We start from the raw sequence: 10,481 nt of genomic DNA on the forward strand, positions 1-10,481 counted from the left end.
TCTCCTGTATTTTTCAGAGACGAGGGAGGATCGCACCAAGAGACTGTTCAGACATTACACTGTAGGGTCCTACGACAACTACACCTCCTACAGGTGAACCTTTGTTACTACACCACATACAGGTTGTAATTAAGCTCAATTACTAGATATTATTTTATTAGTTCATTTTATACAGTCCAATAAAACATTGAGCACTCTCGTATAAAATTATACTGATGTGAATATAATATAACTGGATTCAAATACAGATTTAAAACAAAATGCAAACTAATCCAGTCAATTTGCTGCCGGACGTCGTCCTAGCTGCGAATTTACATCACGACAGATTTGAGCAAATATGTAAAACAGATTAGAATCAAACCGCTGAGATCTCACAGTTGTGTTTCATGTGTGTTTCTTGTGTGTGTCTGCGTCAGTGACTACGTGATCGAGGAGAAGGCGGCCGTGCTGCAGAAGAGGGAGAGCGAGGGATTCGGCTTCGTCCTCAGAGGAGCTAAAGGTAGAAACAGAGGGATGAACCCATCGGAGGAGGGAGGGGGGGAGGAGGAGTGGGTGTTCGGAGGTGTTGGGACAGATGAGGATATTTAAAACACAGTGATGAAGAACTCCTGCTGTGAGGTTTCATAATAACATCTTATTATTATCATCAGCAGCTCTCAGGACACGTCCGTCATCCCGACACCTTCAACACATCAAACAGGAATATGGATCATAAAGGAAACAGTGTTTGCTTTATGAGAAATAAGGGTGTCTTAGAAATTAAAAGAGATTTACTTATATTAAAAACTCCCCTCAACAATAAAGCGTGGTTCTCAAATGAAGCTGATTGATTGATATCGATTATTGATGTTGTTATTGATCACTAACATGGAGACAGAAGTCCAACATAATTAAAACCATGGTGCTCTCTCTCTCTCTCTCAAGCTGAGACGCCCATCGAGGAGTTCGCCCCGACGCCGGCGTTTCCTGCTCTTCAGTACCTGGAGTCAGTCGACCAGGGGGGCGTGGCTTGGAGGGCGGGGCTACGGACTGGAGACTTTCTCATCGAGGTAACGCCTGACCTCTCACCTGAGGCCTCGTGAGATCTCTGCTTGGCAAAAAAACTGACCGTGTGTGTGTGTGTATGTGTGTGTGTGTGTGTGTGTGTGTGTGTGTGTGTGTGTGTGTGTGTGTGCAGGTGAACGGTACGGACGTGGTGAAGGTGGGTCACCGGCAGGTCGTCTCTCTGATCCGACAGGGAGGAAGTCGCCTGGTGATGAAAGTCGTGTCCGTTTCCAGGAAGTCAGAATCCAACCTCATCAGGAAGAAAGGTCTCGGCGCCATCTTTGATTTTTTTTAACCTAATTTGTTCTCTTCAGTCATCAATATTGTTTATTTATAATTTAATAAACTTGTCCGTTATGTGAATTAATTTTATGATGTGATGAGTTTGACAAAAACACAGTTCTTTTCTTTTCTTTAATCTACTGTCAACTGTCATTTGATTGATTCTTACCCTTTAGCTCCGCCCCCTCCAAAACGAGCCCCCAGCACCTCGCTCACGCTCCGATCCAAGTCCATGACCGCTGACCTGGAGGACATCGGTAAAACAAACACACACACACACAAACACACACACAGTGATTAGTCAGACTGTAGGAGAGTGTGTTGTTGACCTTTGCTCTCTCTGCAGCCAGAAGGAGACGCTACGGTGAGTCACATGATCCTGAGTTCATGTTTGTGGTGTTAGTTTCTCAGTGTGTGACAGTGTTGTGTCGTCAACCTAAAGTGACAGTTGTTGTGACTTGCATGATGTCGGCCTGGTGTCGGTGTTGCTGAGGACACTGACACACGTCAAACCCAAATCTCCTCCTCTCTGTTTTCTGACATCGTGGCTACGACCCTGTTACTGGAGCTCTGTTTTTGCTGTCGTGTTGTGTTATTGTTGTTGTGGTCATGATGTGATGAAATGAGGTTGAGCATATTTGGTTAATGTTGTTCTTTGTGTCTCTTCCCTCCAGATAAACTGGATGAGATGTTGGCCAGCGGTCAACAGGAAGTCGTCCTGAGGGCGCGGCCTGCGGACGACTTCCGAGCGGCGACGGTCAAACAGCGACCGACCAGCCGGCGGATCACACAGGCTGAGATTAATGTGAGGTCACAAACATGCTCCTTATGTTGTGTATTTGTCACCTAAATACCAGTTTACAACCTGTAAACGATGCATCAACCTCCAGTTCGTAATGTCCACAACATTAAAGACTGGAAACTGTACGAACATGGACAAGGTTTTATTTTTTTTGTATTTTATTTGCAGTTCTCATTTTATATAAAAACTGTAGTTGTACAAACATCTCGTTCTCCAAAGTCACAGCTCGTAAACACAACATAACTCATCATGAGAGGTTCTAGTCATTGTGCCGAATAATAGTTTTCTCTGTGTGTGTGTGTGTTTGTGTGTGTGTGTGTGCGTGTGTGTGTGTGTAGTCTCTGTTTGAGCGGCAGGGTCTGGTTCCCCCCTCAGCCCCAGAGAAGAGCACCATGGCTCTACCCAGAGGAATGTCCAGAACCAAGAGTTTTGGTGAGACTCACACAATCACACACAATGACATCATCACACCTCATCATGATCAGTGTGTTTGTTTGTGTAAAGAGTTTAAAGTGTTCAGGTGCTTTGATCTTACGTCTTTGTGGACAGGCACACCTGAGGACGACCGAGTCTCCGCTCTGATCAACGAGAGTCGGTTTCCACGGAGCTCCTCGCTGACGGACAGCTTCATCCCTCCTCCTCCTCAGACTGCTCCTCCCCCTCCTCCCGCCGCCTCCGCCACCTCCCCGCTCTTCCTCCTCGACTCCGGACCTCCCCCCTCCTTCCTTCCCCCTCCTCCCCCTGCCCGGGGGGAGGGGCTGACCCGCTCCAGCTTCAAGCCAGGGGCGGAGCCGAGGCTGCAGGAGCTCTCTGACTCTCCGTCGAGAAGCCACTCCCACGCCGAGCGTCAGAGGAAAGCGAGGTCGATGATCATCCTGCAGGACACGCCCCCGTCGCTGCCGCCGGATGCACACGCCGTCGCCCCCCCGCACGCGCTGCACTCTGCCACACACACCGCCATACACACCTCCACGCTCTCTCTCCACAGCACTAGCCCTGCCCTCGGCCACTCACCACTATCACGCCGCAGGGGTCGACCAATAGAAAACCCTTATGCTAACGTGGGACAGCAGGCTCCACCCACCAAACCGCAGAGGAGGAAGTCACCTCTGCTGAAACAACTTCCTGTAGAGGAGCAGGGTGAGGATGGTTCTGACTTGTCGTCTTTCTGATTTCTACAGAAACATGTTTCAATCAGGACATTTGTCTCCTTGTGTTTTCTTCTGCTAGGACTTGGGATCAGAGATTATGATTTGTCCAAATTAGACGGAGGAGGTCTCGGCAGCCCCAGCAGGGCGGAGATGTACCAGCAGCAGGTTCTTTCAGAGCGCGCTCGGGTACAGGGCCGCCGGTCGTCTCTCTTCCTGTCGGTTGAGGGGGCGGGGTCTGAAAACCAGGTGCCACCCCTGCTGACTTTGAGCCATTCCATGGACGACCTCGGGGAGCTTCCTCCTCCCGCCCAAGTTCTATCACCTTCCCCGACACCTCACACCTTCCTCCACCCACTAACAGGAAAACCTCTCGGTAAGTCCAACATCACGACCTTCTGAAATCCCTTGTGCTGCTGCAGAATGTTCCAAGAGTTGATAAACAATTCTGCTTTAATAACTTCCTCACATAAATGAATCAGTTGATGATAGATCTTTACTTCTTCACCACAACAACCTTTTGTTCACCTTCATTCTGTTTTCCTCTCCTCAGACCCGTCCTCCCCACTCGCCCTGGCTCTTGCGGCACGAGAACGAGCGCTCACTGCCAGAACCCCGAGTCCTGAGCCTCGAGCTAAACACGCATCTGCCTCCACGACACCCATCCCCACCCCGTCCGCAAGCCCAGAGGGCAGACACAAGCGCACCCCTATCGCCACCCCTCAGGGCAGCCCTGAGCCACGATCCAAACGCACAACTCCACAGACGAGCCCCGAGCAGCGAACCAAGCGCACAACTCCTCAAAGCAGCCCGGAGCTGAGGCATAAACGCATAACCCCGCCTCTGTTCCCTGATGGACAGGTAGAACGTCCAGAGACAGAGGGAGGAGTAACATCACCTGCTGGCCCATCTCCTGAACGTTGGAGACCCACCCCCTTGCCACCACTGGCCAGTGAGAGTCACTCAGCTCTGATTGACAGGCGCAGAAGCCTTACAGTGGGCAGCTCAGAGGAGGAGGGTGGGGCTTACACAGTGACACTCCCACCAGCATTGTTGTCGTCCAGTGATGAGGAAACTAGGGAGGAGCTGCGCAGAATTGGTCTTGTGACTCCTCCCCCTGCCTTTGCCAGTCCTACTGCTCCTCCTCCCCCATCCTCTCTTACACTATTACCACGGCGAGTTGGGGAGGGAGGGGGAGAGGGCGGCCCTGAGGAAGAAGGAAGTGATGAACGGCTCCATGACAGCTCCTCGCCCAGTTCACTCCCTCCCTCCATTACCTTGGCCTCCCCTCCAGCTCCAGCTTCCCCCACCTCCCCACCTGCTACTCACCAAGCTTCCTCGTCTGCCGTCACTTCCCCATCAGGCCTCAAGCCTCGTCTTCGTTCACCAATCGGCCGGGGTCGTTCTGCACTTCGGGACCCGCTGCAGAAGCAATCATCAGACAGTGAGCTTCTCCCCTCCACTGCATCCTCCTCCCCTTCTTCACCACTCTGTTCCTCCCCCACCAGCCGACAGCCACGCTACCTATTCCAGAGGAGGTCCAAGCTGTGGGGAGGAGGGGATGACCGCGGGGAGGAACGCCGGGGCCTCAGCCCAGAGGAAGGAGGGGGCCGTCCAGCAGCACTGGGAGGTCAGGGGTCGGCGTCGGTTGTGGATCTGACCAGTCGCTCGGCATCAGCTATGGAGCTGAGTGGCAGGGCAGGTTCTGGACTGGATCTGGTGAATCGGCTACAGCTGCTCAACAAAGACAGTCATTCTCTCGGGGAGGAGCCGAGCCCTCTTGACCCAGGCCGGCGGTCACCAGTAGGAGGTGCCAGGTAAGTGCTGACCTGATAGCACTACTTCTGTGTGTGTGTTTGTGTGTGTGCTGTAACAGAGTCCGTTGTTTGTGTTGTTCCAGATGTGTGGACAGAGGAGAGAGTAAACCGTAGGTTTCATCTCTGGTAAACACTTCTTGTTATTGCCAAGAGATGACTTTCTTTAGCTAACAGCTAACTAACGTTCACCTTCTATGCCGATGACTAACTACTAAAAATCTGGAATTATTCCCCTGTCCATCTTTGGATTGTTTGTTGTTTGCTAAACACCTCCCCTGAAAAGCTTTCTGCCGAACCAAGCTTAGCAAACCTAACGAGCCTGTCAAGCTTCGTGTTTCACAACATGTGGGTCTTTCGTAAAGAAAGGGACAAAAGCAAAAGTTGCAAACATTAACATATCCGACCTACTAGCTAACACTACCACAGTAGTTTTACGTTCTAGGCCTAGAGTTAGCATCACTAACATCTCTGCATGTTCAACAGAAAGCAAAGCTTCCAGAACCGCAGGTGTTTTAACAGTAATAAATAAAATATATAAACTTGAATAATAATAACAATAACTAGACGGTTGAGTCTGACCACAGTGTCAAATGGTAACTCTAGTAATTAGGATATTGTTATACTACGGTTTAATGTGTTGCAGGTTGTTCTCCAGTCTCGGTGAACTCCACACCATCTCCCAGCGAGGATATGGCGCAAGCTACACAGTCCGGCCAGGAAGTCGCTACCCTGTCACCCGCCGGAGCCCCTCCCCCTCTCCTTCCCCCTCTGATAGGTCGATAGGGCTCGCCTCCTCCCCCACCCCATGTTCTGAAAGGCCAGATCTGAGCTCAGGTCGCGGTCTAACCATCCTGAAGTCCTCCAGTCTAAGTCTCCCCTCAGAACCAAAGGAGGTTCGCTTTGTGATGCGAAGCGCCAGCGCACGAACCAGGTCCCGTTCGCCTTCACCTTCCCCCCACGCCTCACCTTGCCCCTCCCCAGTACTCAGTGGCCCCCTGTTGGCCCTGAGGCCATGGAGGCAGCGGCCCCTCAACCTGTGGAATAAATATGACGTGGGTGACTGGCTGGAGAGCGTGGGTCTAGCCGAACATCGCCAGCGCTTCCAGGAGCACGAGATTGAAGGCTCCCATCTCCCCGCCCTCACCAAAGAGGACTATGTGGAGCTGGGCGTCACCAGACTGGGGCACCGGATCAACATCGAGAGGGCACTGAGACAACTGCTGGATGGTTCCACTTGACCCCGTAACTGCTGATCACTAACCTCTAAACATCCTGAACTGTGACCTCATAACCCCTGACCTCTGGTCAGACTCTAGGCTATCTCCTTGACCATGATATCTTAGCAATGACTGAATCTTTAAACCTTTTTACCAACGCAGAGCCCAACTTTCTGAATGATCTCTGTGACATTTTGGCTCGTCAGCTGTTTGATCATCTCCGTGTTGTGAAGGGTGGTAACATCAAGGTCTGAGTCCAGAGAGCCGTCCTTCATTTTGACTTCTGCTCACACTTAGTGTCCACTGATCAAACTGTAAAACCCTAAACTAAATGTATTATGTCTCTATTTATAAGCTCAGAAGCCAACGAGGCAGCAGCTGACTCTGGTGCCATTTTGATGAATCATCATTTAGTTTAAAGCTACGTTCGTGCTACCTGTTAGCTCTTGAGCTTTAGTTCGAAAGCAACCGGAGCAATGATGTGTTCGTACGACCTTGAGGTAAAAAGAGTTTGAAAATATGTCAAACCAAGCTGAGATTGGAGAAGAATATTTAAAAGCGATAATCTTTAGGATTTTTTAGGAGCCTCTTTGCCTTCGATGATACGTCACATGACCCATTAGCGTACGGGACTGTTCACTGAACACCGAGCTGAACGTTCTCATCAGGTGAAGATACGTTGATCAAAAAGCTGATGTGACAAACTGAAGACAGAGTTCATGAGACAGGTTCTTTTCCTCTTTCCTGATCACTCACACCTGATTAGCTGGACTTTTGTTAGCGGAGCTGGACGATTAGCGAGTCTCGACCTTAACAACAGGAGATTCTTGCGGACGATACGTCTCCGCACCTTTTAAAAGAAATTTTCTTGTGTCTTAGCATTTTTTCTTTTTCCAAATATCACTCACGAAGATTTTGTGTTGATTTTCTGTTTGTATCTTAATTCCGATCATCTAGAACTTATGAATAACAAGTAATAATAATGTGGTGGTGATGACTTACAGAGTTTTAATAGTTTGGACAATAACTTTGAGTTACTTATGATTTGACAATGAGTTGAATTTCAAGGTCGTTTCGGTGATGTTTGAGAATTCATGATGATTTGTCAATGAGTATGACTTTGTGCTGATGTGCTGTGTGTTTCAGGGAGAGCTGCAGCCGAGCTCCAACTGTAAACCTCTCTGGTTTCTAACCTGCTTATCGAGGGCTTACTGTACATGGTGCTATGTGTTTAAAGCCATCTGTACAGAAAATACCTTTCTCCTTCCCCTTCTATACTTTCCTCACACCGACACCTGAATCTCTTAGGTTGACCCCTGTAACTCAAGTGAGTAATTCCTAAATTAAATATGGCAGTACCTGCCGTTACCCCTGATATTACAGTAACTTGTCAGAAACAGGCCAAAAATGGAGTTTCCTCCCTGCCATATTGGGGATTCCTTCCCTGCCATATGTGGAGTTTCCTCCAGACCATATACAGAGTTCCCCAGAGGCCGTGAATGGAGATGTTTTCACTTAGAGCTGCAACGACTGATCAATCTGCATCGAACCTCTCGTAAATTTCAGCATCACGTTAGACCATAGACTGTAAATAAAAATGGACGACACATCTCCACCTCCTCCCGTTCTCCAGAAGTGAAGCCAAAATAGAGCCATTTTGCCTCTTAATGATGACCAATCAATAATCAGAATTGTTGCAGATGAATTTTTCTTGGCTTGACTAATTGTTGGAAACAGATTCTCAGTAAAAATAGTAAATTTATCATTTAACTATTGCAGCTCTAATGTAACGGCTTTTTAAAAAGGAATTCTCTTTTAAACATATTACCTGAAGATCATCAATGTGGAGGAGTTTAGCCTAGCTTAGCACAAAGACTGTAAGCAGAGGGAAACTGCTAGCATAGCTCAAACTAAAATGAAAGAATTACACCTCCCAACAGCAACGGGGTCTCATTTACATGTTGTAACTCGTTATTTAACAAACTGGTTGTAGAACCAGACGCAGGAAAAAGCTTCGAAGACGACAAACTGCTGCTAAAACCATCTTTCATTTTTATTGTTGTTGTCTTTCTAAACCTGTACGATAAACAGGTTACAGCACGTAAATAAGACATCTCCGAAGTTGCTGGAAGGTGTAGAATTTTAAAAACGTATTTGCTTTATATCACTACAATTAAAATGTATTCTCAGTATTTTACAGGAACTCCAAACAACGATCTTGTGATGTAACACGTCTCCTCTTGACCTCCGCTAAAGCACAATCAACGTTTCAGTGCCTGTTTCCACTTTGAATCAATCAACCGCGTTTATCCCTCTTGATTCCGACTTTAGTACATGAACATGTGACGCAATGACCGCGCCCTTTTATAGAAGTAATACCTGCCCATGGCAGACCAGAGGAGAATGTATAGTCCATGTACAGCACATCACAGTAGACTATATAGTCTCTTGAATATATATTATGGTAGAATAATGTAGCTATAGTGTAATATATAAAGTATAGTAGAAAATGACATTTATACAGGAATATTTTGGTCTATGAGGTCTTTATCCGTTTGTGGTATTCAGACTTTGTAAACACCTACATATCAGCTGTTAGCCTGATGCTAATAAAAGATAAGTTTCAAAACATCAAAGCTCACATTCTTGAACAACATGGCAACGTCCCTGTGTCGTATACACAATGTATGAGGACAACACGACATAACACGGCCAATCAGCCAGCTGCGCGTTCGCCCCCTGTGGCCAACTGCAGTAGTACAGCAACACAAAATACTTCCTGTTCACCTCAATTATAAATTACAGTAAAACTGTTGAGGACTCAAATCTTATCAAGATCAATTCTAACTTTTTGCATGCTGACCAGACTTTTTAAATGATGAAGGTTTTATATTTGTAAATGTTTCCCACAACTCCAACAAGCTATTTGTATGTGTGAGACGTTCCAGTGAAAAAGCTGAAGACAACCAGAAGGAGATTTGATTTCGCGTGAAGAAACACGTAGATTTGAATGAATGGGGGACAACTTCCAAACCAGTTCTTAATACATCCGGAATCTCTCCTGAAAATCTTTGTAAACTTAATCCGCATAAATCTACAGACAGACGCAGTTAGTCAGAAGGTGGTGGAGACCAAAACAAGAGCTAAAAGAGAGGGAGACAAACTCCACATGAATCAGAGTTCAACATATCATCTTTAAAAGTTGATATGTCAACTTGATGTCACCTTTTATCGCACGTTCTAATAAAATGGACGCCAATGACCACAAAGTATAATAAAAAGATTCTACGTATAATTTGCTGCCTCTAAAATCTGAATTTAGTGTGACCCTGTGGACTGATTAACATGCACTGCCCAGTAAGCATTGGACATTTAATGATTCATTTAAATTACGTCTTCTCTACGCTTGACTATCCAAATGAAACCAGCTGTTTACACCACAAACATCTTTTAAACAAACATTCCTGGTTTCACAGAACAAGAAAGTGCCTGGTGTGTAGCTGTTTACACTGAGTGAATATCACGCTGGACAGATATATGCTCTATGTCTGTGTAGTATATATCACCCTGGACTAAATGTACTGTACAGAGTCATTCGCGGATGGAGACGTCGCCTTCTCTGCAACAATTACAGTAGTTTGGTTCAGTGAGGACATGTGACCTCGGGTCCCTGCTGTCTGTTGCTCAGTCTAAATTACATGAAGATCTTCTTACATCAGGAAACTCGATTCTTCTTACATCAGGAAACTACTTCCAATTAACTGAGAAAAAACGTAATATTTCTATCAACCAGATAGAAATTTGAAAATCGTTATTATTATCCAGTCCTAATGTACTAATTCCTCAACTTCCTGCAGATTGGCTGAGAATCCTGGCTTTTAACTTCTGTGTGAAACCCTCCTCCTCCTGATTTTCACCTGGTTCTAATGGTTTTATGGTTTTATGGTTACCCCCCCGACCCCACCCCCCTTTTCTGGCTTCCTCTTTTTAAAGTATGTTTGTAGTTTCTTTTGGAGTGAGTGGCGTGAGTTGTATATTTTTTTTCCTTTTCTAAATGAGCACACGATGACAACTGATGAGCTCTGCAACGCAACAGACTGTAATCTTTATAATAAACTGTCATTTACTACAAAGTTAGAGTCTGGACTTCACGTGTGGTTCTTTCAACCTC

General features: G+C 46.8%; 1 protein-coding gene across 1 annotated transcript in view; it reads left to right on the forward strand.

The window, feature by feature from the left end:
* The window catches only part of shank3b (SH3 and multiple ankyrin repeat domains 3b), a 14,211-nt gene extending 3,764 nt beyond the window's left edge, over positions 1–10,447 (forward strand). Inside the window, exons 14-25 of the mRNA XM_053415387.1 lie at positions 18–93; positions 417–499; positions 925–1,049; positions 1,178–1,310; positions 1,503–1,583; positions 2,001–2,131; positions 2,467–2,560; positions 2,678–3,268; positions 3,359–3,652; positions 3,830–5,093; positions 5,177–5,203; positions 5,737–10,447. Of these exons, the coding sequence (XP_053271362.1) occupies positions 18–93; positions 417–499; positions 925–1,049; positions 1,178–1,310; positions 1,503–1,583; positions 2,001–2,131; positions 2,467–2,560; positions 2,678–3,268; positions 3,359–3,652; positions 3,830–5,093; positions 5,177–5,203; positions 5,737–6,331 (3,494 nt within the window). The 3' untranslated portion in view covers positions 6,332–10,447. The remainder of the gene's footprint in view (positions 1–17; positions 94–416; positions 500–924; positions 1,050–1,177; positions 1,311–1,502; positions 1,584–2,000; positions 2,132–2,466; positions 2,561–2,677; positions 3,269–3,358; positions 3,653–3,829; positions 5,094–5,176; positions 5,204–5,736) is intronic.
* The last annotated feature ends 34 nt before the right edge of the window (positions 10,448–10,481 follow it).

The sequence above is a fragment of the Pleuronectes platessa genome, chromosome 22, assembly GCF_947347685.1.
Source record: "Pleuronectes platessa chromosome 22, fPlePla1.1, whole genome shotgun sequence".
NCBI lineage: Eukaryota > Metazoa > Chordata > Actinopteri > Pleuronectiformes > Pleuronectidae > Pleuronectes > Pleuronectes platessa.